This window comes from Mytilus californianus, unplaced genomic scaffold (genome assembly GCF_021869535.1).
Source record: "Mytilus californianus isolate M0D057914Y unplaced genomic scaffold, xbMytCali1.0.p SCAF_9, whole genome shotgun sequence".
NCBI classification, from domain to species: domain Eukaryota; kingdom Metazoa; phylum Mollusca; class Bivalvia; order Mytilida; family Mytilidae; genus Mytilus; species Mytilus californianus.
Window position 1 is genome coordinate 39,538,184 of NW_026262745.1, and position 27,144 is coordinate 39,565,327.

General features: G+C 35.1%; 4 protein-coding genes and 1 long non-coding RNA gene across 47 annotated transcripts in view; 3 read left to right on the forward strand and 2 right to left on the reverse strand.

Annotated features, from left to right (window-relative positions):
• The window catches only part of LOC127715340 (ETS-related transcription factor Elf-2-like), a 98,682-nt gene extending 95,612 nt beyond the window's left edge, over positions 1 to 3,070 (reverse strand). Inside the window, exon 1 of the mRNA XM_052221378.1 lies at positions 3,054 to 3,070. The gene's annotated coding sequence lies outside the window, so the exon portion shown is untranslated. The remainder of the gene's footprint in view (positions 1 to 3,053) is intronic.
• Positions 3,071 to 9,539: 6,469 nt separating this feature from the next.
• Positions 9,540 to 14,310, forward strand: LOC127715345 (uncharacterized). 42 transcript variants are annotated; one of them, XR_007988329.1, is made up of 10 exons: positions 9,540 to 9,626; positions 9,676 to 9,700; positions 10,572 to 10,644; positions 10,791 to 10,988; positions 11,160 to 11,183; positions 11,234 to 11,257; positions 11,332 to 11,431; positions 12,002 to 12,050; positions 12,226 to 12,423; positions 13,389 to 14,310. It is a non-coding gene; the product is annotated as an uncharacterized LOC127715345 (long non-coding RNA). The 42 variants fall into 42 exon arrangements; XR_007988339.1 differs by lacking the exon at positions 9,676 to 9,700 and adding an exon at positions 9,851 to 9,875; XR_007988340.1 differs by lacking the exon at positions 9,676 to 9,700 and adding an exon at positions 10,000 to 10,024.
• Positions 14,248 to 17,029, reverse strand: LOC127715339 (heat shock protein 70 B2-like). Of its 2 annotated transcripts, none has more exons than XM_052221372.1 (2): positions 16,915 to 17,029; positions 14,248 to 16,342 (listed from the first exon to the last, which is right to left on the reverse strand). In XM_052221372.1, exon 2 carries the CDS (start codon positions 16,305 to 16,307, stop codon positions 14,382 to 14,384), a length of 1,926 nt encoding a protein of 641 aa, XP_052077332.1. In that variant the 5' UTR covers positions 16,308 to 16,342; positions 16,915 to 17,029; the 3' UTR covers positions 14,248 to 14,381. The 2 variants fall into 2 exon arrangements, with proteins under 2 accessions (XP_052077332.1, XP_052077331.1); XM_052221371.1 differs by having other exon boundaries at positions 16,846 to 16,970.
• Positions 17,030 to 17,556: 527 nt separating this feature from the next.
• Positions 17,557 to 26,666, forward strand: LOC127715342 (heat shock-related 70 kDa protein 2-like). Its single transcript, XM_052221381.1, has 2 exons — positions 17,557 to 20,340; positions 25,998 to 26,666. The coding sequence occupies exon 2, from the start codon at positions 26,033 to 26,035 to the stop codon at positions 26,570 to 26,572; it is 540 nt and encodes a 179-aa protein (XP_052077341.1). The 5' UTR covers positions 17,557 to 20,340; positions 25,998 to 26,032; the 3' UTR covers positions 26,573 to 26,666.
• LOC127715343 (heat shock protein 70 B2-like) lies at positions 20,712 to 23,074 on the forward strand. The gene is made up of 2 exons (XM_052221382.1): positions 20,712 to 21,558; positions 21,740 to 23,074. The coding sequence occupies exons 1-2, from the start codon at positions 20,733 to 20,735 to the stop codon at positions 22,825 to 22,827; spliced, it is 1,914 nt and encodes a 637-aa protein (XP_052077342.1). The 5' UTR covers positions 20,712 to 20,732; the 3' UTR covers positions 22,828 to 23,074.
• Positions 26,667 to 27,144: the final 478 nt, after the last annotated feature.

Sequence of the window (27,144 nt, forward strand, 5' to 3'; positions counted from 1 at the left end):
TCAATTTCTCAACTACAAAAAGAGACATTTTAACTCCATCATTAATCCCATATGTTCACAATAACTTTTAAAAAGAAATATTTTGATTTGATTGGTATTTGGCTGAATGTTTTTTATTTATTATGATATTAAGAAACAGCACAGATAATACCTGCCAAGAAAATAATATGCATATATCCTGTTATATAATGAATCATATTGTGTTTTCCCATGTCATAAAGTATAAAACACATTAAGAAAATTTTACATACCGGTAGTAAACTTGATCATGTATGACATGTATGACTTGACCCGGCCAGGCCTAGGAAAAAAATGCTAGATATCAAATGAACATGAAAGGAAAGATATCAAATGAACATGAAAGGAAAGATAGCAAATGAACATGAAAGGAAAGATAGCGAATGAACATAAAAGAAAGGAAAGATATCAAATGAACATCAAAGAAAGGAAAATATCAAATAAACATGAAAGAAAAGATATTAGATGAATGCGAAATGAAAGATAATAATTTTGTCTATGTTTTTTTCTATGAGTGATATTATGATACATTACAGATAATACAGGTCTGCCAAGAAAAAATATATGCATATATCCTGTTATATATATGATTCATATTGTGTCTTCCAATGACATAAAGTATAAATACATTAAGCAAATTTTACATACTGGTAGTAAACTGGATCATGTATGACTTGACCTGGCCAGGCCTAATAAAAATGCTCTTCTTGCATGTGTATTTTTTATTGTTGTAAAATATGAAACATTATGTGAACAATGATAAAAGAGTTGTCTTTCATTAAGAATATTAGACCCCAAAAAAGTGTAAAAAGCAATTTACCTGTCTGAAGTGTCTGTGAAAGAAGAACATAAGTATATTTTTCATACTTCCCTATAATAAAACCAAGACTTAAGCATACACTAAGTATGGTATAATTATAACAATTTTTTGTGTTATTCAATATCTTGGATACTCAAGAAATATTTTGCTTGCCCTTTTACTAAAGATGACCTTTGCATTTACACATTTCTTTATGACCAACTTAAATGTAGTACTGAAAATATACGTACATACATGTAATATAGTGCTGGAGATTTAATGAACTGTTTTATTTCCACAATTTAACAGTACCCAAGATTGTACCAAAATTTTAAGTATCAGTGTATTGTACTAGAGCAATGTATGAATTAATCTGTCATCTAATCTGTTTCAGTAGAACAGTGCTTGGTTTTGTTTTCAAGAGAATCAGAGTATGTTTAAGTCTAATATTCAAGAAAAGAGTATACATGTATGCTTACACTTGCTTAAAAAGTTGTATCCTTCTGTGTGGTTTAGGAATTTGGAGGAGTGCAGTGTATGCTTAATTTAATATCATATTCAAGGAAAACAATGTATGATTAGCTTGATATTCAAGAACAACAGTGTATTGTTAGTCTGATATTCAGGAAAAACAGTGTATTGTTAATCTGATATTCAAGAAATACAGTGTATTGTTAATCTGATAATTCAAGAAAATCAGTGTATTGTTAGTCGGATATTCAAGAACAACAGTGTATTGTTAGTCTGATATTCAAGAAAAACAGTGTATTGTTAATCTGATGTTCAAGAACAACAGTGTATTGTTAGTCTGATATTCAAGAAAAACAGTGTATTGTTAGTCGGATATTCAAGAAAAAGCATTGTATGCATATCTAATATTCAAGAAAAGCAGTGTATGCTTAGTTGAGTATTTATGAAAAGCAGTGTATGCCTAGTCTGGTATTCAAAAAAAGCAGTTTATGTTTAGTCTAGTATTCAAGAAAAGTGATGCTTAAGTCTGGTATTAAGGAAAGGCAGTGAGTGCTTAGTCTAGTATTCAAGAAAAGTAGTGGATGTTTAGTCTGGTATTCAAGAAAAGCAGTTTATTTTTAGTCTAGTATTCAAGAAAAGTAGTGGATGTTTAGTCTGGTATTCAAGAAAAGCAGTTTATGCTTAGTTTAGTATTCAAGAAAAGCAGTGTATGCTTAGTTTAGTATTTATGAAAAGCATGCAGTGTATGCCTAGTCTGGTATTCAAAAAAAGCAGTTTATGTTTAGTCTAGTATTCAAGAAAAGTGATGCTTAAGTCTGGTATTAAGGAAAGGCAGTGAGTGCTTAGTCTAGTATTCAAGAAAAGTAGTGGATATTAAGTCTGGTATTCAAGAAAAGCAGTTTATTTTTAGTCTAGTATTCAAGAAAAGTAGTGGATGTTTAGTCTGGTATTCAAGAAAAGCAGTTTATGCTTAGTTTAGTATTCAAGAAAAGCAGTATATACTTATTCTAGTATTCAAGAAAAGTATAAGGGCTATCAAGTCTGGTATTCAAGAAAAGCAGTATATGCTTAGTATAGCATTCAAGAAAAGCAGTATATACCTAGTCTGGAATTCAAGAAAAGCAGTTTCTGCTTAGTAAGAATGGCACTGAATGATATTGTATATGTTTGTATTCAAAACACTGAACATTTTCTTTAGTCTAATCACTATTAGACACTAAAGGGATAGAGGTCAACAACTGAAGTCTGAACAAAAGCATGCAGTGTCTGTGTTTTTCAATCCTTTTTTCAGCAGAGCAAAAAATCAGTATATATGCAAGTGTTATTCCTGTGACATAACGTATTAATGTTTGTATGTCATTCCCGTGTTAATCCTACGCAGGCTTCTGGGCGAACAACTAGGTCAAAAATTCAAAATATGTCAAACATGTGGTTCCAGATCACGTGAGCGTGACAGTCAAAACAAAAATAAAGGCGCAAAATTAGACAACGCCCCTAATCCTCTTACACAATTCAATAAAAAAAAACTATTCTTGGTTTGGTGGGGTTTCGGTTCATTATGATGATCGTTAAAAATATTATCTAATAAACTTATTGTCCTTTCTACCAATTTTGTAATTTTTTTAATCAGTTACCCAAACAAATCATATTCTATCTCTGACAGCCAACCTAAAAAGCCGCTATATAATATAGCTGTTGCCGTAGATACAATATTATAATAAGCTATTCCCTTAATTTGTAATGCATGTTATGAAAACATACTTACTAATTTGATACACGTTCCTTGCTTTTGTTGATTGCAAAATTGGCTAAATAAATACACTTTTGGATTTTCCCTTTCTCCAGCTGATTTGATTGGCTAATCATAATAAATTATCTACAGGTAAGGTCGAGATAACATGAGGTAATTTCCCGCCAAGGTGCTGCTAGCTACTACTGAACAAATATTATTTCATAAAAGTGAAATTCAATAATGGAAATTTTTGTTCAGTTTAAAAATAGAATTAATGAATTACTAGAAACAGAGACATATTATAATGACTCTGCTAGAAACATTACATATGCGTATAAGTCAGGCACAGGCACTTGTCTCAGAAACCTATATATACCTTAATGTTATATTAAGGTATATAGGAATTTTTTTTTCTGAGACAAGTGCCTGTGAAGTCAGGGGGCGGATCCAGCCATTTCAAAACTTGAAAGAATTGATCGTCAAAAAAAAGGGGGGGGGGGTTCACGGCAACCCCCGGACCCCCCCCCCCCCCCCCCCCCTGGATCCGCAAACAGTGTTAGTATTCTTATGACATATATATATATGCGGTTTTGTCTCGATATCCCAATACCACGAGTTCGAATCCCGGCGTGGGGAAGAACAACAATTTGCTTCCGCAAATTTGCAGATTTAACATTGTTGTGCTGAGTGATATTGAGAGTAATTAAGAATATAATATGTGTTATCAGCCGTGTATCACCTTCATTATACTGGTGATCCAATGGATGATCGTGGATGGATCTGTCGTAGAGTTGTCACTTGTTTAGACGTACTTATCAAAATAATTATTTCTGTGACTGTATTTTACGATCCTTTACGATAGATATTTTGCTAATCTGCAATCAATTCCATCTTCATGCCTAATATCATGTATTGTTACAACTCAGTCTCTAGATTATACTGACGAGGAAAGGTAACACTAGACCACCGAAAGCTGAAGTACTAGTTCAGTCTAGATGGCTGAGTGATCTAGAGCGATGGACACAGTGCAGGCGGTGTTGTCTCGATATCCCAATAGCAAAAGTTCGAATCCCGGCGAGGGAAGAACAAAAACCGCAAATTTTCAGAAATAACATTATTGTGCTGATATTTAGAGTAATTATGAATATAATATGTGTTTTCAGCCTGTATACCTGTGTATCACCTTCACTAGTGTCCAATAGATAACGATGTCACTTGTTTAGACGTACTTATCATAAGTTCAGTCTAGGTGGCCGACTGGTCTAGAGCGATGGACACAGTGCAGGCGGTGTTGTCTCGATATCCCAATAGCACGAGTTCGAATCCCGGCGAGGGAAGAACAAACAATTTGTTGTGCTGATATTTAGAGTAATTATGTATATATGTATGCCTCACAAGGACTCGTAATTGGAAATATGTTGAAAGTTTAATGTTTTAATGTTTTTAAGTAGTTACATTGAAAACGATAGATGTTTATACGTTATTAAACACAAATAAAAAAGATGTAACAGTAAAAAGGAATTTTAAAACCGACATCAATTCTTTAGACTAAACATAAACGGAATTTTTTTTGTTATTTTATTGGGTGCAAAAGAGTTGACCGAAGCGCACTTTGTATGAAGCGCGAAAGCGCTCGATCAGTCACACTATATATATATGTGAGCACGATTAACGCTATATAAGCTATAACCCAGCAAATTACAAAAGAAGCATTCAATTCATATGTTCACATTTTTTATGCTACACTAATGAAATTATTTATGTAGCTAATTTTTCGTTTGTTTTCCCATATCGTGACGTTGTCATGAGAAGCACGTGTTGTCATGAATGTTGATTTTTTTTTAGTGAGAAATCGTTACAATTTGATATTTGAATGCCTCGCGATTGCTTTTAGCCAATCAAAAGTACGGATTCTTATGAACCATAAAATTGACAATGGAAACGGGGAAGGTGTCAAAGAGAAAACAACCCGACCAAAGAGCAGAAAACAAGCGAATGCCACCAACGGGTCTTTAACACAGCGAGAAAATTCCGCACCTGGAGGCGGGCTTTAGCTGGCCCCTAAACAAAAATGTGTACTAGTTCAGCGAAAATGGACGTCACACTAAACTCCGAAACATATAAATGAATCAAAATTAAACTAGACTAAGTGATGCCCCCGCACTCCACTCTGAAGTAACTATTTAATAACAAAGTCAATGTAGGACTTTCTTTGAGATATTATTGTGTCTGGGAGATGCAAAGTGTTATTTTAAAATACCAAAAAAAAATGACAAACTTCAACTATCTCCCAAAAAAAAGCAAATATTAATAAAAATCAAAACCCTGACCACATGCACATATTCAATATATGAACAAACAGCTAGCAAAGTGAAAACTTCCTAGCATTCAAACTGTAGGAGGAGTTGTGTGGAATAACTATATACCCATAATGGGATGGACGGAAAGACGGACGGACAGGGGTAAAACAATATGACTCCCAACTTTTAGTTGCGGGGGCATAAAAAAAACATACAAGACTTACAAAGGCCAGAGGCTCCTGACTTGAGATAGGTCACGGCAAAACTGCGGCGGAGTAAAGCATGTTTTGTAAGATCTCAACCCTCCTCCATACATCTAGACAATGTAGAATAACAAATACACAGCAATACGCACAGAAAAACTCAGTTTAAAAGAAGTCCGAGTCCGATGTTAGCTATAGAATAGGCAACAGAAGAAACTAAGCAAAATGACAAGCATTGGATACATAAATTAACAAAGGACTACAGCAGTTACTGACATGCCAGCTCCAGACCTCAATTAAACTGATTGAAAGATTATGTCTTCATCATATGAAAATCAAGCACAATCCCTCCCGTTAGGGGTTTAGTACCATACCATCATAAAATATATGAGAAGAATATAACCCGTACCATGCCAACAAATGGTTTTAGAATACATGTGTTTATTTCCGATGCAAAGACCCTATGAGTGAATCAATATTAATTTTAAAAAATGCCATCTTTAATGACCTGACAGTATCGTAACTATACCCCTTCTGAATAAGTCTTGGTTAGCTTTTGAGGTGAATGACGACATTTTTGTGCTTTGTATAGAATATTACCATAAAAATGTTGGATTTATATTTATGAATGATGTCCTTGTACCGATGATAAAATCTAGTAAATGTTTTGACAAGTTTGTGATATCGAAAACCCTGGTTTAATGATTTTTCAGTAATACATACATGTAATTTAATTATTGTGTAATAGCATCAAATCAAATTTGTTATATAATTATTTACAGGAACAAATTAAATCGAATTGTCGATCAATTTGACATCGGTTTCCAGTGAAAACTTCAACAGTTTACGAAAAATCGTCACTGATTTGTAAATCCTTGAAAACAATAATATATGTACAGTAACTAATATTTGTTTTGTTATATTTTTCATTTGAATTTTCCGACAAATTTTTTTAACTTAATTTTATAGTTTGTATCGGAAGTTGTTTGTGTTGTTGGTTATAACGACGAATTGTATATTTAAAAGGAATGGAAACGCGGCTCGAGATCAATCGGGACTCCCGCGGAGCGTTTCGGTCGGAAGTATTATAAATAATATAAAGAATCATAAAGGAGGTCCATTTCCTGTTATATTTATCGGTCATCTAAATTCAAAGGGTCATCGCGCTTCCTTGAGAAGATATACAGGGGGATGAAAAACAAGACAAGTAGAAACAACTCTTCCGTGTAAAAGGGACTACCTTGGGCATCATTTTAATGCCTTTTCGACCTATGTTTGCAATAAACTTTTAATAAAAAGTCATATCAAAATAGACCTCGTATGTCAAATTTGCGAGAGTTTCATCCGCGGATTACAAAATGAAAAAATACCATGTTTTGATTTTTTTCTAAAGGCTCGACAACCATGAAAGGCAAAAAAAAAAACAGTTGATATCATTATGAAGCTGAAACCTTAATCTAGAACTTAGACTCTGTTTTATGTTTCTGGTATAATTTCTGAATTTTCTACGATTTTCCAAAATTTCAGTTTGGCATTTCATTATTCTGTCAAAACGTGTATTTCAAGCTGGCAGTGTAGTACAAATTTCAAAATGTTGAAAAGTAGAAAAGAACAAAGTGTTAGAATGAGATATCATTTTAAAGAAGGAATATTTATCTACAATTTGGTGTTAATTACGAATTTAAATTGTTATTGGTATATTGTAAATGATTTTTCTTTCGAAATATGTTGAAAATTTTAAGGAGTGCATACAAAAATACACCCACACGCTATATTCTGGTAGAGGTTAACTAACAACTTGAACTAGACATGTAAATGAAATAACACTTCAAAAGCTTAACCTTTGGTCTACAACATCGTCTTGGTTTGATGAAAATGGTAATAAAAATGAATTTTCTATGATGTTTTTAAATATACAATTCCTTGGTTATTTGTTCTGGATCGACGAAAGGCACGACAAGCCATCTCATGAAAAAAGATTTATGATATATTCTGTCCAGCTTCCGTCTAAAACGTATAACCTATTCTAAGATAGCCTTTCTCTGGTGCCTTTTTGTTCGTCGATTTTTTGTTTGCTTCTCTGTCACTATCGTGATAAATCTAAAGTCAGTAATTACGTTTTTTCACTCCACTTTCACTTTTTTATTGAACGAAATGCTGGTGTCCCAATTTAATTTAATTCATTCCGGCTTATATGTATCCTGCAATGTTTTTACAGCTATATCCGAAGTGAGAAAGGTCTCATGCATTTTTAGTGGTCGTGTACAATGACAAAACTGAAAGGCGAAATGGTCTCTACCTTTCGGCATGCATGTATAGAACAAACAAACAAAAGAAACCAAAATAATTAAAACAGCCTGTCAATAAAATAGTTACATTTAAAAGGGGCCGCTGTTCAACACAATTACTTGAAAAAATAATACTTGCACATAGGGTTCATTTTGTAAAAAAAAATGTTCAAGTTTTGCAACTTCACCGAAACGTTGGGATCTTGCATGCAAATGTCGTATTCTGAAAAATATCATTTCAGAAATCTATAGTTGACTTGCTGAATTATCGAAAAGTCACTAAGTGAAAACCTTTCTCAGTAAGACAACAAAATTTCGCATTTGCCGTAAATGAAGGATTTGGCCGCACAATTACTACCTGTTGAAACAATGCCCATAATGTTGAAAATTCCTCAGAAGTTACATGTGAAAATAATATTGTCAAAAAGGGGCGGATTTAAATATCATGCCCGATTATAAAAAATGTATTCAAACTTACATCCACTTTATTTGAACTTTGGTGGATACTAGTAGTTGTCTCATCGGCAATCATACCTCATCTTATTTAACCACGATTTACCTTTCAGTGTTGTGAATAACGAAGGATAACTCAAAAACAATATAGTGAACATGGCTAAAATCATGTAGGATAATCATGAGGAGCCAGAACCGGTTTACTATATTTCGGCTGCAGGCACGGTTTCAAAAGGGTCACAATGGCACACTCCCCTATCTAAACAAAAAAATCTCCACCAAAACACACACCAGATTCCACAATAATTAACAAAGTCAATGAGTGAAAAATAATCCTCCGATGATTATAATAGTCGAACTTACTGAATACAGTCCATCAGACTATGAGGCGGACATTGTGGGAACAGTACTTAAATTAAAGTCTGTTGTATGTTACATCAGCGTTTGACGGAAAACACGTATCCCCATCTTGGAGTTTGTCGTATATGCTTGTTGCTGTATGGTTGCAGTAATATCGACGTGTTTGTGATATATATGCTCCCTTTTCTGTTATATGATTTTTTTTCTTTATGACATAATATTATATCATCATTTTGTCAATTCATCATATCTCCAATTAACTAAGAGTATGGTTGTGACTTATTTTATTTTAAGTAAAGTCAATACCTTTTTATTGCCAATCTCATTCTTAGTTGTCCTCGCAGTCAGTCATGTCGTTTTTCTAAAATGTTGTGATTGCACGATATTTTGATGGACAGATTCCTTTTCACTCAACGAATGATAAAGTTTGTAAGAAATCACCAGTCCTTTGACAATGCTATGTCATAATGTATAACAGCAAACGCTCACTTGATAGTTTGTCTATGTCCTATAAATGAATGGAAATGTGGATAATAAGATAGTGAGACAGCAGCCCAGTGACACAGACAAATTGAAAGACATTGAGACTTCATCCATGGTTCTCTAGAATAAACGGGGTCTTTTATATACATCGTTTAAAACGCGCCATGTAAAAAATAAGTAAAAGTAAATTCATCAGAGACAATTAAACACAAAATTAATAAAAAGAAAAAAAAACATGAAGATATCAAAAAGAGGCGGAAGTTACCAAAGGGTGGTTAAAGGAAGGATACCAAAGGGTGGTTAAAGGGGGATACAAACGGGAGGTTAAAGGGGGATACAAACGGGAGGTTAAAAGAAGGATACCAAAGGGTGGTTAAAGGGGGATACAAACGGGAGGTTAAAGGAAGGATACCAAAGGGTGGTTAAAGGGTGATACAAACGGGAGGTTAAAGGAAGGTACCAAAGGGTGGTTAAAGGAAGGAAACCAAAGGGAGGTTAAAGGGGGGATACAAAAGGGAGGTTAAGGGAAGGATACCAAAGGGAGGTAAAAGGGGGATACAAAAGGGAGGTTAAAGGAAGGATACAAAAGGGAGGTTAAAGGAAGGATAACAAAGGGAGGTTAAAGGAAGGATACCAAAGGGAGGTTCAAGGGGGGATACAAAAGGGAGGTTAAAGGGGGGATACAAAAGGGAGGTAAAAGGAAGGATACCAAAGGGAGGTTAAAGGAAGGATACCAAAGGGAGGTTAAAGGAAGGATACAAAAGGGAGGTTAAAGGAAGGATACCAAAGGGAGGTTAAAGGAAGGATACCAAAGGGTTGTTTAAGGGGGATACAAACGGGAGGTTAAAGGAAGGATTCAAAAGGGAGGTTAAAGGAAGGATACCAAAGGGAGGTTAAAGGAAGGATACAAAAGGGAGGTTAAAGGGGGGATACAAAAGGGAGGTTAAAGGAAGAATACCAAAGGGAGGTTAAAGGAAGGATACCAAAGGGAGGTTAAAGGAAGGATACCAAAGGGGGTTAAAGGAAGGATACCAAAGGGAGGTTAAAGGGGGATACAAAAGGGAGGTTAAAGGGGGGATACAAAAGGGAGGTTAAAGGAAGGATACCAAAGGGAGGTTAAAGGAAGGATACCAAAGGGAGGTTAAAGGGGGGATACAAAAGGGAGGTTAAAGGAAGGATACCAAAGGGAGGTTAAAGGAAGGATACCAAAGGGAGGTTTAAGGAAGGATACCAAAGGGAGGTTAAAGGGGGGATACAAAAGGGAGGTTAAAGGAAGGATACCAAACGGAGGTTAAAGGAAGGATACCAAAGGGAGGTTAAAAGAAGGATATCAAAGGGAGGTTAAAGGGGGATACAAAAGGGAGGTTAAAGGAAGGATACCAAAGGGAGGTTAAAGGAAGGATACCAAAGGGAGGTTAAAGAAAGGATACCAAAGGGAGGTTAAAGGGGGGATACAAAAGGGAGGTTAAAGGAAGATACCAAAGGGAGGTTAAAGGGGGGATACAAAAGGGAGGTTAAAGGAAGATACCAAAGGGAGGTTAAAGAAGATACAAAAGGGAGGTTAAAGGAAGGATACCAAAGGGAGGTTAAAGGAAAGATACCAAAGGGAGGTTAAAGAAGATACAAAAGGGATGTTAAAGGGGGAATACAAAAGGGAGGTTAAAGGAAGGATACCAAAGGGAGGTTAAAGGGGGGATACAAAAGGGAGGTTAAAGGAAGGATACCAAAGGGAGGTTAAAGGGGGGATACAAAAGGGAGGTTAAAGGAAGGATACCAAAGGGAGGTTAAAGGAAGGATACCAAAGGGAGGTTAAAGGAAGGATACCAAAGGGAGGTTAAAGGAAGATACCAAAGGGAGGTTAAAGGAAGATACCAAAGGGAGGTTAAAGAAGATACAAAAGGGAGGTTAAAGGAAGGATACCAAAGGGAGGTTAAAGGAAGATACCAAACGGAGGTTAAAGGAAGATACCAAAGGGAGGTTAAAGGGGGGATACCAAAGAAAGGTTAAAGGAAGGATACCAAAGAGAGGTTAAAGGAAGGATACCAAAGGGAGGTTAAAGGGGGATACAAAAGGGAGGTTAAAGGGGGGACACAAAAGGGAGGTTAAAGGAAGGATACCAAAGGGAGGTTAAAGGAAGATACCAAAGGGAGGTTAAAGGGGGGTACCAAAGGGAGGTTAAAGGAAGGATACCAAAGGGAGGTTAAAGGAAGGATACCAAAGGGAGGTTAAAGGGGGGATACAAAAGGGAGGTTAAAGGAAGGATACCAAAGGGAGGTTAAAGGAAGGATACCAAAGGGAGGTTTAAAGGGGGATACAAAAGGGAGGTTAAAGGAAGGATACCAAAGGGAGGTTAAAGGAAGATACCAAACGGAGGTTAAAGGAAGATACCAAAGGAAGGTTAAAGTGGGATACAAAAGTGAGGTTAAAGGAAGGATACCAAAGGGAGGTTAAAGGAAGGATACCAAAGGGAGGCTAAAGGAAGGATACCAAAGGGAGGTTAAAGGGGGGGGGGGGTACGAAAGGGAGGTTAAAGGAAGGATACCAAAGGGAGGTTAAAGGAAGGATACCAAAGGGAGGTTAAAGGGTGGATACCGAAGGGAGGTTAAAGGGGGGATACAAAAGGGAGGTTAAAGGGGGATACAAAAGGGAGGTTAAAGGAAGGTAACCCAAGGGAATTAAAGGGGGGATACAAACGGGAGGTTAAAGGAAGGATACCACAGGGAGATTAAAGGAAGGATACCAAAGGGAGGTTAAAAGAAGCATACCAAAGGGAGGTTAAAGGAAGATACCAAAGGGAGGTTAAAAGAAGATACCAAAGAGAGGTTAAAGAAGATACAAAAGGGAGGTTAAAGGAAGGATACCAAAGGGAGGTTAAAGGAAGATACCAAACGGAGGTTAAAGGAAGATACCAAAGGGAGGTTAAAGGGGGGATACAAAAGGGAGGTTAAAGGAAGGATACGATAGGGAGGTTAAAGGAAGGATACCAAAGGGAGGTTAAAGGAAGGATACGAAAGGGAGGTTAAAGGAAGGATACCAAAGGGAGGTTAAAGGGGGGATACAAAAGGGCGGTTAAAGGAAGGATACCAAAGGGAGGTTAAAGGAAGGATACCAAACGGAGGTTAAAGGAAGATACCAAAGGGAGGTTAAAGGAAGGATACCAAAGGGAGGTTAAAGGAAGGATACCAAAGGGAGGTTAAAGGGGGGATACAAAAGGGAGGTTAAAGGAAGGATACAAAAGGGAGGTTAAAGGAAGATACCAAAGAGAGGTTAAAGGGGGGATACAAAAGGGAGGTTAAAGGAAGGATACAAAAGGGAGGTTAAAGGGGGGATACAAAAGGGAGGTTAAAGGGGGGATACAAAAGGGAAGTTAAAGGAAGGATACCAAAGGGAGGTTAAAGGAAGATACCAAACGGAGGTTAAAGGAAGGATACCAAAGGGAGGTTAAAGGAAGGATATCAAAGGGAGTTAAAGGGGGGATACAAACGGGAGGTTAAAGGAAGGATACCAAAGGGAGGTTAAAGGAAGGATACCAAAGGGAGGTTAAAGGGGGGATACAAAAGGGAGGTTAAAGGGGGGATACAAAAGGGAGGTTAAAGGAAGGATACCAAAGGGAGGTTAAAGGAAGATACCAAACGGAAGTTAAAGGAAGATACCAAACGGAGATTAAAGGAAGATACCAAAGGGAGGTTAAAGGGGGGATACAAAACGGGAGGTTAAAGGAAGGATACCAAAGGGAGGTTAAAGGAAGGATACCAAAGGGAGGTTAAAGGAAGGATACCAAAGGGGAGTTAAAGGGGGATACAAAAGGGAGGTTAAAGGGGGGATACAAAAGGGAGGTTAAAGGAAGGATACCAAAGGGAGGTTAAAGGAAGATACCAAACGGAGGTGAAAGGAAGATACCAAAGGGAGGTTAAAGGGGGATACAAAAGGGAGGTTAAAGGAAGGATACCAAAGGGAGGTTAAAGGAAGGATACCAAAGGGAGGTTAAAGGGGGGTACCAAAGGGAGGTTAAAGGAAGGATACCAAAGGGAGGTTAAAGGAAGGATACCAAAGGGAGGTTAAAGGGGGGATACAAAAGGGAGGTTAAAGGAAGGATACCAAAGGGAGGTTAAAGGGGGGATACAAAAGGGAGGTTAAAGGAAGGATACCAAAGGGAGGTTAAATGAAGATACCAAAGGGAGGTTAAAGGGGGGATACAAAAGGGAGGTTAAAGGGGGGATACAAAAGGGAGGTTAAAAGAAGGATACCAAAGGGAGGTTAAAGGGGGGATACAAAAGGGAGGTTAAAGGAAGATACCAAAGGGAGGTTAAAATTCTTAAGTCGAAGAAAGACCGACAAAAGCATGACAAAAAAGAAAATACAACGAAAAGACGAAAAGATAAACAAAGTCCACAAAACATCAAATACAAAACACAAAATCTAACAATAGACAATCGCTTGCAAAGTTCATGACTTTGGACAGCAACACGGTCATGTGTAAGGTTAAACTAGTTTATAGAGATCTCAACCCTCCTTTCAATCCATATCAGTTATCTATATATAAGTACCTTACAGGAAATTAAAAACATTTAAGTTTTTATGAGACTTTTGTCTCAACGAAATATTAATTTTTTTTCGACCCTAGTTGTACCAATTGAACAACCGTGACTACTGAGAGTAGCACTACCAACAATAACTCAATAAAATTCCATTTTAAAGCTCACCCAGTTTCAAAATAAGTTTCCACTTTACCATGGTCTTCGAATGGAAATTTGCTTTAAGTGCAAAAATAACAGCACAATAAAATGCGTCTTATATAAGAACACCTTTACAATATTACACGGTCATTTTGCCCAATGTATATGCTTTAAGGTGGTACCTAACACTACAGGGAGATAACTCTGTAAAAATCAGCTAAACGTTTTAATTACGTTGTAATGTTAAGGAAATATTAAGCTTCTCAATGATCAAAATTAGTGTTTGTCAAACTGCTATATAACCAACGAAATTTTTCTGATAAAGTGGTTGGTTCAAATTTTTTGAATTTTTTATATTTTTGTCAAAGGGTCAAAGTAAACATTTTGTCAAAATTTTATGAAAATTAAACGAGCCAAATTAATATTAGTCAAGGTGTTGGGTACCACCTTAAATGACGTTAACATTATTAATTGTATAACAATTTTATTTTTCAAAACAAATATTAAGATATCAACAGAACTTTTAACAATAAATATTAACTGATACAGTAATTATATTACAAAGTAAGACATTGTTAATTTACAAAGGGTTATGCTCTTAATCAACTTCTTCCACGGTTGGTCCATTAGAAGTGCTTTGACCGTCGTATTGTCCTCCTGTACTATTTGATGGTCCATTTTGAGAACCACCATGAAGTTTTGTCATGACGGGGGTACATACTTTCTGCAGTTCATTCATTTTGTCATCGCATTCCTCTTTCTCTGCCAGAGAATTATTATCCAACCATTTAAGTGACTCTTCACAAGCTTTGCCTACATCGTCTTTGTCCTGTGTCGACAGCTTGTCTCCAGAGTCACCGATCGCTTGTTTAACACTGAATATGTAGTTTTCTAATTGATTTCTTGAAGTGATACGCTGGGTTTGTTTTTCGTCTTCTTCTTTATATTTCTCAGCATCGGAAACCATTCTATCAATGTCTTCTTTACTGAGCCTTCCTCTATCATTTGTGATTGTAATTTTCTTTGAATTTCCAGTGCTTTTGTCTTGAGCCGAAACATTTAAAAGTCCGTTCGCATCAATATCAAATTCTACTTCAATCTTAGGCACACCGCGGGGAGCTGGAGGTATACCAGTGAGATCAAATTTTCCAAGATGATTATTGTCTTTGGTCATTGCTCTTTCACCTTCAAAAACCTGAATGCTAACTGCTGGTTGGTTGTCTGAATACGTTGTAAATATCTGTGAGGCCTTTGTAGGGATCTTTGTATTCCTGTCAATTAGTTTGGCCATAACACCACCTGCAGTTTCAATACCAAGGGACAATGGAGCTACGTCAACTAAAAGAACATCTTTGATAGTGTCGCTACGATCGCCTGACAGAATAGCTGCTTGGACGGCTGCACCGTAAGCAACAGCTTCATCTGGATTGACCGATTTATTCAGTTCTTTCCCATTCATGAATTCTGACAGCATTTTCTGTATTTTTGGTATCCTTGTTGAACCTCCGACAAGTACAATCTCTTGAATACTACTTTTATCAAGTTTAGCGTCTCTTAAAGCTTTTTCAACTGGTTCAAGTGTCGTTCTGAACAAATCTGAGCACAGTTCTTCAAATCGTGCTCTTCCTATTTTTGTGTAAAAGTCTGTTCCCTCAAACAATGAGTCGATCTCCACATTTGCCCCTGTACTGCTTGATAATGTTCTCTTCGCTTTCTCACAAGCAGTTCTCAATCTTCTGAGTGCACGATTGTTACCAGAAATGTCTTTACCACATTTTCTCTTAAACTCTTTTACAAAATGATTGACCATTCTGTTGTCAAAGTCTTCGCCTCCAAGGTGAGTATCTCCAGCTGTTGAGCGAACTTCGAACAATGAACCCTCGTCTATCGTAAGAATTGAAACGTCGAATGTTCCTCCTCCCAAATCAAATATTAACACGTTTTTCTCTCCCGATAAATTCTTGTCAAGACCGTAAGCTAAAGCAGCGGCTGTTGGCTCGTTTATTATACGCAGCACATTAAGTCCTGCAATAAAACCAGCATCCTTTGTGGCTAGTCTTTGAGAATCATTAAAGTATGCAGGTACTGTGATGACGGCATCTGTAACTTTCTTTCCGAGATAAGCTTCAGCGGTTTCTTTCATTTTAACTAATACCATTGAACTTATTTCCTCTGGGGTAAATATTTTTGTTTCTCCTTTGTGTTCCGCTTGTAGTTTTGGCTTTCCTCCACTATTAATGACTTTGAATGGCCAATGTTTCATGTCTGACTGAACTGTCGAATCATTAAAATTTCTGCCGATCAGTCTTTTGGCATCGAAGATTGTATTTGAAGCGTTCAGAGCGACTTGATTTTTTGCTGCATCACCAACAAGTCTTTCAGTATCCGTGAATGCCACATAACTTGGAGTTGTTCTGTTCCCCTGGTCGTTGGCAATGATGTCTACTTTTCCATGCTGGAAAACACCTACACATGAGTAAGTTGTTCCAAGATCAATTCCGATTGCTGGACCTTTTCCTGCCATATCAAGTTATTTCACTTTTGTCTACGATAAATAATCTAGAAAGATAAAAGTAATTTCTGTTATATTTCTGTATAACTGAGTTAAAACCAACTTTACATTTACTTACTTGGATATAAAAGTAGTTTGAATAACCGGACCTAACCAGTGAATGTTCATTGATATTTTATGTATCTTATGAAAAATTAGGCGCAAATTTAACTAAAATATTATCTATGAACTTATGTATCTTATGAAAAATTAGGCGCAAATTTAACTAAAATATTATCTATGAACTATGTTTATTGTTCCTCTGTGACTTCACACAGGATCTGTTATTCTCAGCCACTATATAGTACAGAAAACGCAAATGAGATTTTAAACAAAATTAAAACAAAAAAAGGAATACATTACTTTTAGTCGATTCAACAATTTAACTTCAAGTCTTGATGATCTGTTTTTGTTAATCAATAGTTATACAGCAATATATTAATATTTCTTATTATGCTAAAATTATAGAAACTATTCATTGTAAAAATGTGAAATGAAATGAATTACATACCAGTAAATATCAATTGTCTTATGATGATTTTTCTTTCAGAATATCTGTGCTTTAACACTCTGTACTCACTTATTGACTGTCGTCTATTTTGTTACTGATTCCTCTCAATACAGTATCGCCTTTTATATACTCTAAAAACGAAGGTTCGTGATCATTCAAGAAAATCTTAAGTTAGAAATTTATTTTTAGTTTGAAATCCTCTGTTATTATCCCTATGGAAGAATGATGACACCCAATAATATCGAAAGAATATTGGGAATGTTATTTCTATTTTTAGGATAATAAATATAAATACAATTCAGCTAGCGTTGATCTTAAATATTCTCGAATGTTGTCGAAAGTTCAATATTAAAGTTTTTTGACACAAGACCAAGTTCTTTAGGAAATCATGATTTAAATAGATTAAAGTTAAAAAGAAAAATAAATAAGAGGATTTGATTTGTCTGTTTCCGATTTATAAATTAAATTCAACTAAATATTATGAGCATATTGTAATCAGTATTGATATACCAGTACATGTAATTAACTTTTTAGTTGTCAGACATAAGAATATATAAATATTTTAAAACATCTACCACATAGTACGAATGTAACTACAAACTATCATAAGTTTATGACAGAAGTCTTGAGTTTAGCTATGTATGTTGGTTGAGGGAACTCTTGTTTATAATGGTGAAAGAGACAGGAAGTAATAAACACATACTAAACTGAGGGTCTGGATGGGGTTTACAGAATAGAGAATAATTGGCAAAATGTGCAGAATGGCAAAAAATATGAAGAATAGAGAAATAAAGAACAAACAAATAAAAAATATAAAGAATAGAGAAATAAAGAACAAACAAATAAAAAATAGAGAATAGAGAAATAAAGAACAAACAAATAAAAAATAGAGAATAGAGAAATAAAGAACAAACAAATAAAAATAGAGAATAATGGGATGCTACAATATAAAGAATAGAGAAAAATAACTTAAAAAATAAAAAAATACAGAAATGAAGGATCCCCATCCAGACACTCTAATATGATACTACCTTTTATGCTTTTGAGACAGGCGGGACAAAGAAATTTACACATATATAAGTCAGTCTTTAACAGGTATCATCCCCTGGTGTCAGCTGTGTCTAGGATACCACACTGCTATTGTCTTTGCTGCTGGCACGGGAAGGACTGTAAACATGCATTTCATTGGAGCCAAAGACGCCTTACAAATAGATACAACTACTGTTGAAGATGGACATGGCACAGAGTTTTTATAAACTAAAATGGTATAGGGTGGTTATTATATGGAAGTTATATATATCTTTTATATAACTATGTATTATTTTTTTCTCAATATTTAATCAGTCACACTTGCATTGTGTATCATAAAAACTTAAGCTGTTTAATATTTACATAAGAAAGTTATATATCACTTGGTTTTATTGAATGTTATTTGTTTTAATCTCATATTGTAATGTTATTGTCATATCAAATGTTTATGCTCTTGTGTATCCTTAATTGGAATAAAATATTCCTCTTCTTCTTCATCATCTATTCTTAATTTGGCATACGGAAGCGTATTAGCGTTACATCATTACTATTATTATTTTAATCTTCGCGTTATTTCATCAAGGCTGGCATCGTTTCGGAATGTTTTGCTTAATTTCCCAGACTGTGTGTGTGTGTTTTTATAGTATTTTTTTTATTATTAATTTCAACTGTAAACATGAATACCGTTTTCATTCAGTTAAAACGGAAGCAGCTGTCATATTTTTTTTATCGTCCATTAGAAAGATGACAAGACCAAAGCAATGGTTTTTATCTTCTTACGGATAAACATCCAGCTGACAAAACGACTACGTGTTTCACCTGCTCACCTATTGAAAGAGAGCGCATTGTTGAATGGTCAGGTACTTTGTTGGAACAGCAGCATAAGAACATTTAAATATACAACATGATGCACTCTAATGAAGACAAGGAAGCTAGACCAGAAATCGTGCCAAGAAAAACACACATTTGACCTTATCCATACTTGGAAATCATCGGTTTACGAAATTTTCGATTTGAAAAATGTGTCAACAGTGGTGCCTTGCTTAACATTTGACAAAACCGTTCTCACGTAAAACTGACTGTCTAGGTTCGCATTATTGTAAGAAGTCGAAAACAATCGATAACTATCGAGATGACGATAAGTTGATAATAAAAACTGTTCAACAGGAGTATTATCCGACACAAATAGATTGTCTTATGCTGCACGGATAATACTCCTGTTGAACAGTTGAAAAAAATAATACATAGTCATATAAAAGATATATATATAAAGTTGTCCTAAAAGGTTCAGCATGTTTACAGTCCTCCCATGTCAGCAGAAATTAAATTAGCTATGTTGTATCCTAGAAGCAGATGTTACCAGGGATTGATACCTGTAAAAGACTGACCGGCATGCTAAGTGTATATATGGAAATGTCTATCCTATCTGTATTATAAGCATATAATCGGTAGCAGCATACAATTTGAAACAATTATGTTTGTTATTTCCTGTCCTTTCCACTATAAGTGAACAAAAGATGAAAAAGAGAGGCGAAAGATACAAGAAGGACATTCAAACTCATAAGTCGAAAATAAATTGACAACGCCAGGGCTAAAAAAGAAAAAGACCAACAGACAAATAATAGTACACAAAACGCAACATAGAAAACTAAAGACTGAGCAGCCAGAACCCCACCTAAAACTGGGGGTGATCTCAGGTGCTCCGGAAGGGTAAACAAATCCTGCACAACATGTGGCACCCGTCGTGAAGATACGCTCATTGCCGAAATGCGCATGTAGTGCAGAAAAATATTGGTACCGTTAATGTTATATGTTATTCTGTCATAACCCTTAATATGTCAGTTTGTAATTCATATCATAAGTAGATATTTATATATTCTTAATTTTTAATATTAAAACCTTAATTGTTTCTGTCTGTACTATAAACTTATAATAATAGGTGAAATTAATTTATTAATCGGGAACAGACAAAATCAAGGATTTATAAAGTTACTATATAAATCCTTGACAAAATCATACCCTCTTATGTAAATTCATCTTCAACTTTTTTTAGATCATGTTTTTAAAGTATTCATAAAAAACTTGATCTTGTGCAAATAACTTCAACATTGAACTTTCGACAACATTCGAGAATATCTAAGATCAACACATCTTGTATTGTACATTTGTATTTATATTTACTATCCTAAAAATAGAAATAACATTCCCAATGTTCATTCGATATTATTGGATGTCATCATACTTCGATAAGGATAACAACAGAGGATGTCGCACTACAAATACTTTTCTAACTTTAGACTTTCTTGAATGATCAGGAACTTTCGTTTTGAGTATATAAAAGGCGATATACTGTAAGGAGAGTAATCATAACAAAATAGACGACGGTTAATAAGAGACAGAGGGTTAAAGCAAAGACTTAAAAACAGGAGATCCCGAAAGAAAAAAATCATCAATTGATATCTATTGGTATGTACTCTATTTTATTTTACATTTTTACAATGAATAGTTGAGTTACTTAAATGTACGCATTTTAAAAATTCATATATTTTTGCTGTTTCAATATTGATTAAATAAAGGAGATCATCAAGTTAAAGAATTGTTTTGACTTTAAGAAATGTATTCCCTTTTTTGAAATGGCTGCGGCTAGTTTTTAATAATAAGATACACATGATGTTAATATGAAGATGTTAAAAAATAAATCACAATACTCTGGTCAAATGAGGTAACTCTCTCTCTCTATTTATTTTGTAAAAGTAAGTATTTCGCAGTTTCACATTCAAAGTAAACCAGTTATACAGAAATATAAAAGAAATAACTATTATCTTTCCAGATTATTTATCGTAGTGAAATAACTTGATATGGCAGGAAAAGGTCCAGCAATCGGAATTGATCTTGGAACAACTTACTCATGTGTAGGTGTTTTCCAGCATGGAAAAGTAGACATCATTGCCAACGACCAGGGGAACAGAACAACTCCAAGTTATGTGGCTTTCACGGACACTGAAAGACTTGTTGGTGATGCAGCTAAAAATCAAGTCGCTCTGAACGCTTCAAATACAATCTTCGATGCCAAAAGACTGATCGGCAGAAATTTTAGTGATGCGACAGTTCAGTCAGACATGAAACATTGGCCATTCAAAGTCATTAATAGTGGAGGAAAGCCAAAACTACAAGCGGAGCACAAAGGAGAAACAAAAACATTTACCCCAGAGGAAATAAGTTCAATGGTATTAGTAAAAATGAAAGAAACCGCTGAAGCTTATCTCGGAAAGAAAGTTACAGATGCCGTCATCACAGTACCTGCATACTTTAATGATTCTCAAAGACTAGCCACAAAGGATGCTGGTTTTATTGCAGGACTTAATGTGCTGCGTATAATAAACGAGCCAACAGCCGCTGCTTTAGCTTACGGTCTTGACAAGAATTTATCGGGAGAGAAAAACGTGTTAATATTTGATTTGGGAGGAGGAACATTCGACGTTTCAATTCTTACGATAGACGAGGGTTCATTGTTCGAAGTTCGCTCAACAGCTGGAGATACTCACCTTGGAGGCGAAGACTTTGACAACAGAATGGTCAATCATTTTGTAAATGAATTCAAGAGAAAATGTAGTAAAGACATTTCTGTTAACAATCGTGCACTCAGAAGATTGAGAACTGCTTGTGAGAAAGCGAAGAGAACATTATCAATATATACATCATTATTCTATTTAATTTCTGTTTCATTCTTATGTTCATATATATATATATATTTGCTATTATTGTATGCATTGTGATAATATTTTCCTTCAGTTTTATATGTTAAGCGCTTAGAGTATTATGTTTATTAGATAGGCGCTATATAAAAGCTATGTAATAATAATAATATCAAGCAGTACAGAGGCAAACGTGGAGATCGACTCATTGTTTGAGGGAACAGACTTTTACACAAAAATAGGAAGAGCACGATTTGAAGAACTGTGCTCAGATTTGTTCAGAACGACACTTGAACCAGTTGAAAAAGCTTTAAGAGACGCTAAACTTGATAAAAGTAGTATTCAAGAGATTGTACTTGTCGGAGGTTCAACAAGGATACCAAAAATACAGAAAATGCTGTCTGAATTTATGAATGGGAAAGAACTTAATAAATCGGTCAATCCAGATGAAGCTGTTGCTTACGGTGCAGCCGTCCAAGCAGCTATCCTGTCAGGCGATCGTAGCGACACTATCAAAGATGTACTTTTGGTTGACGTAGCTCCATTGTCCCTTGGTATTGAAACTGCAGGTGGTGTAATGGCCAAACTAATTGACAGGAATTCAAAAATCCCTACAAAGGCCTCACAGATATTTACAACGTATTCAGACAACCAACCAGCAGTTAGCATTCAGGTTTTTGAAGGTGAAAGAGCAATGACCAAAGACAATAATCATCTTGGAAAATTCGATCTCACTGGTATACCTCCAGCTCCCCGCGGTGTGCCTAAGATTGAAGTAGAATTTGATATTGATGCAAACGGACTTTTAAATGTTTCGGCTCAAGACAAAAGCACTGGAAATTCAAAGAAAATTACAATCACAAATGATAGAGGAAGACTCAGTAAAGAGGACATTGATCGGATGGTTTCCGATGCTGAGAAATATAAAGAGGAAGACGAAAAACAAACCCAGCGTATCACTTCAAGAAATCAATTAGAAAACTACATATTCAGTATTAAACAAGCTATCGGTGATTCTGGAGAAAAGTTGTCGACACAGGACAAAGACGACGTAGTCAAAGCATGTGAAGAATCACTTAAATGGTTGGATAATAATTCTATGGCAGAGAAAGAGGAATTTGAGGACAAAATAAAAGAACTGCAGAAAGTATGTACTCCCGTTATGACAAAACTTCATGAAGGTGCTCAAAATGGACCATCAAATAGTACAGGCGGTCAAAGCACTTCTAATGGACCGACCGTGGAAGAAGTTGATTAAAAGCATAGCCCTTTGTAAATTAACAATTACCTACTTTGTATTATAATTACAATGTATTGTTATAATTACGGTAGTTATAATTTGTTGTTATAATTACTGTAGTTACAAGTTGTTGTTATAATTACTGTAGTTACAAGTTGTTGTTATAATTACTGTAGTTACAAGTTGTTGTTATCAGTTAATTTTTATTTTTAAATGTTCAGTTTATATCTCAAAATTTGTTTTAAAAATAAAAATTGTTATAGAATTGATAATGTTTATGTTATTTAAAGAATACATATTTGACAACATGACCGTGTAATGTTTCAAAGGTGTCTTTATATTAGATTCATTTAATTGTGCCGTAATTATTCCACTGAAAGCTATTCAAATCCGAATACCATGGAAAAGTGGGGACATGCTAATAGAGACTGAGCGAACATTAAAATGCAAGTTAACTGAGTTATTGTTGTTTGCACTAATATCAGTATTACGAATACGAAAGGATTTTTTTTTATATTTTGTTTTGTATACTGTTGTTTGTCATTTGGTAGTTTTCCGTTTTTTATCGATTTTATCGGTATCCTCTACGACTTGTGTTTAATATTCTCCCTTTGGTATCTCCGGCCTCTTTTAATATATATATATATATATGTGTGTATGTGTACCTAGAATATCAACTTAAGGATGTTCGCTACTCTGTTTCAAAATAACAAGCTTTTTAAAAGTCTGATATAAATTGATAGTATATGAATAAAGGACCTAAAAAATCAGAAAAAAATGATAGGTTCGTGTGCTTGTTTTCGAGATATAAGCCTTTGAAAATTTGGCGGGAAATGATTCTCTCTAGATTTTTCATACATTTAACATTGACACCTTTTTTCTTTCAAAAACAATGAAAAAATAATAAGGATTTTATAAGATTTTCAAATATGGCCTTTTAACTATATGTAATAAAATTATGAAAAGAAAAGTAGGGATTAGTTGACAAAATTATTTAATGGCCAAACATGGATAAAACCAGAGGATTCCGAAAATCTGGCAAAAAATCAAAAACAAGAGGAGAGAACATTCTTAAAAATGTGAGAGTAGATCCCATCCTCAACGGGCTGGAACCTGTACATTTACTTCTCACTTCTATGGCAAATGCACAGCTGCATTATTCCCTTTTTTAACTTTAGCTGATAAAAATGAGCTTTCGTTTAGGGAGATGTTACCCTTTTGTAGGTCGACTAATGATAACAAACAAAGAATTGTTAAGTGTACAAGAATGATGATCTACTCATCTCATTAGTTTTCTTAATTGCAGGATATATAATTAACTTGTTACTAGACAGACGTAATGATATATAAATATCCACATATACTACTTGAATGTGCGAATGTACCATAATCTGACATTATATTTGTTATGTCAGAACTACATCTTATGATAACGTTTGGTAAATAGGACAGGAAATAGTGCTGATTGTGGTACAACAAATGGTACTCGAAGGATTTGACCTCGAAATATTAATAAGCTGTGAAAACATCGGCCCGAGTTAATTCATAATTACATTCAGGATATTCCTTTCAAAAGTTTCATAGTAAGTAACTGGTTACATGTAAAAATAATTATTAAATATGATCTGATAACGTTTTGCATAATATCACACCAAATAAGAAAGTTTGTCAACCATACAATTAGTTTTTATTTGACCATGTTGTAAACAAAGAAGGATAACTCAACAACATAATAGGAAAGTGTTTTGTCTTCACAGAATTATGTGACGAGGGAAACGGTTAAACATCTTTGCCCTTTGCAGGATGGCAGGGAAGGTTTCAAAAGGGGACACGCCTTTACCCGATTTGATGAGAAGACATAAAGATGTGCGTCCTACACCTTGTGTTATATATTTCGTTCTTGTAATTGTCTGAAATTTAAAATTATTTTAAATTAAACTGACAATCTCGAAGCCAAAGAAGAGGGACGAAATATACCAGAGGGACAACCAAACTCATAGATCGAAAACAAACTGACAACGCCATGGCCAAAAATAAAAAGACAAACAGACAAATAATAGTACAGATGACACATCATAGAAAAACCAAAGACTAAGCAACACGAACCCCACCAAAAACTGGGAGTGATCTTAGGTGCTCCGGAAGGGTAAGCAGATCCTGCTCCACATGTGGCACCCGTCGTGTTGCTTATGTTATTACAAATCCGGTAAATAGTCTACTTCGGTAAGTCACATTCGTGAAAAGGGAGGGTAGTGTAGTTACGACATAAGGAACATATCCGATATCATCTGTGAAACGGTTATTCCATAACGGTCAACCAACTCGTGATGGCGTCCGTAAAATTTATGAAGGGATGATTTCAACTCCCCTATTTGGAACTCTTGGTTTAATAGCTTCCTTGTGAGTAGCAATCCTCTATCAAGGAAATCATGATAGGAAACACAAGCCCGGGAATATCGTATCAATTGGGAGATATAAAATTACTCCGTATGCAGGCGCTGCTGGAATGTTGCTACATAGAAATGGAAAGTTCACAATTGGGAAGCTGAAATCATCTCTTTTGTCGCAATTTATACGCATGGTTGATTTATTTAATATTGTGTCATTTCAGATAAGAGCAGGGATAATTTTTCATCACTTATTTTGCGTCTTTAAATCTAATAAAATCCTAAAATTGGAAGACTTTGTAAAAGCGGGTACTCACAAATACATTTCTGAAAGATTTTTTAAATTGTTGTAAGACACATGTAAATATTTTCAGATAATTTAACTTCAAAGCAAATATCCACCCGAACGACATCATGAAGTCAAAGTATTGTCCGTACAATTGAAATGACCTCAAAGAGTTTGATTTTTATATTGCGTTTTTTGCTATCCGTTGATTGTGACAGATATGCGTGCAGTCAAGAACAATTACCTCGCTTGTTATTAATAAAATAATAGCGAATAATAATAATAATAATAATAATAATAATAATAATAGTAATAATAATAATAATAATGAAAAAAATGACAATTCACTGATCAGTTCAGGTAGTACACGTTTCCCGATTAAATTATACAATTAGTTTTTACAAATTTTATACAAGCATGAAATTTGCACTAAAATTCATATATTTAGCAGATGCGTGCTCATCATCATTTTTCTGTAATTGATATGCAATAAAATTTGCTATTTATCTTTCCAGATTATTTATCGTAGACAAAAGTGAAATAACTTGATATGGCAGAAAAAGGTCCAGCTATTGGAATTGATCTAGGGACAACTTACTCTTGTGTTGGTGTTTTCAAGCACGGGAAAGTAGAGATAATTGCCAACGACCAGGGAAACAGAACAACTCCAAGCTATGTGGCTTTCATGGATACTGAAACACTTGTTGGTGATTCAGCTAAAAACACAGTCGCTTTGAATGCTAAAAATACAATATTCAATACCAAGAGACTGATCGGAAGACATTTTAGTGATTCGAAAGTTCAGTCAGACATGAAACATTTGCCCTTCAAAGTAATCAATAGTGGAGGCAAGCCGAAACTAAAAGTCGAACAGAAAGGAGAAATAAAAATATTAACCCCTGAGGAAATTGGTGCAATGGTATTAGTTAAAATGAAACAAACCGCTGAAGCTTATCTCGAAACGAAAGTTACAGATGCCGTCATCACAGTACCTGCATACTTTAATCATTCTCAAAGACTAGCCACAAAGGATGCCGGTTTCATTGCAGGACTTAATGTACTGCATATAATAAACGAGCTGCTGCTCTAGCTTACGGTATTGACAAAAATTTAACAGGCAAGAAAAACGTGTTGATATTTGATTTGGGAGGAGGAGCATTCGACGTTTCAGTCATTTCGATGAATGAGGGATCATTGTGCTAGGTCCGCTCTACCAGAGGGAATAGTCACCTTGGAGGCGAAGACTTTGACAACAGAATGGTCATGCATTTTCTAAATGAATTCAAGAGAAAGTATAAAAAGGATATTTCTAGCAATACTCGAGCAATCAGAATTCTGAGAACTGCCTGTGAGAGAGCAAAGAAAACATTATCAAGTACTTCAGAGGCAAACGTGGAAATCGATTCTTTGTTTGAGAATATTGACTTTTATACAAAAATTACTAGAGCTCGGTTTGAAGAACTGTGCTCAGATTTGTTCAGATTGACACTTGCACCTGTTGAAAAAGCCATAAGAGAAGCTAAACTTAATAAAAGTAGTATTCATGAGGTTGTACTTGTTGGAGGTTCAACAAGGATACCAAAAATACAGAAAATACTCTCGGAATTTATGAATGGGAAAGAACTTAACAAATCTGTCAACCCAGACGAAGCTGTGACGTAT

Bases quoted from the DNA above. Each gene is read 5' to 3' on its own strand.
- LOC127715343 (XM_052221382.1), top strand. From the start codon at position 20,733: ATGGCAGGAAAAGGTCCAGCAATCGGAATTGATCTTGGAACAACTTAC. The intron at 21,559-21,739 runs TATCAATATATA...TAATAATAATAA, and splicing joins TGAGAAAGCGAAGAGAACAT to TATCAAGCAGTACAGAGGCA.
- LOC127715339 (XM_052221372.1), bottom strand. From the start codon at position 16,307: ATGGCAGGAAAAGGTCCAGCAATCGGAATTGATCTTGGAACAACTTAC.
- LOC127715342 (XM_052221381.1), top strand. From the start codon at position 26,033: ATGGCAGAAAAAGGTCCAGCTATTGGAATTGATCTAGGGACAACTTAC.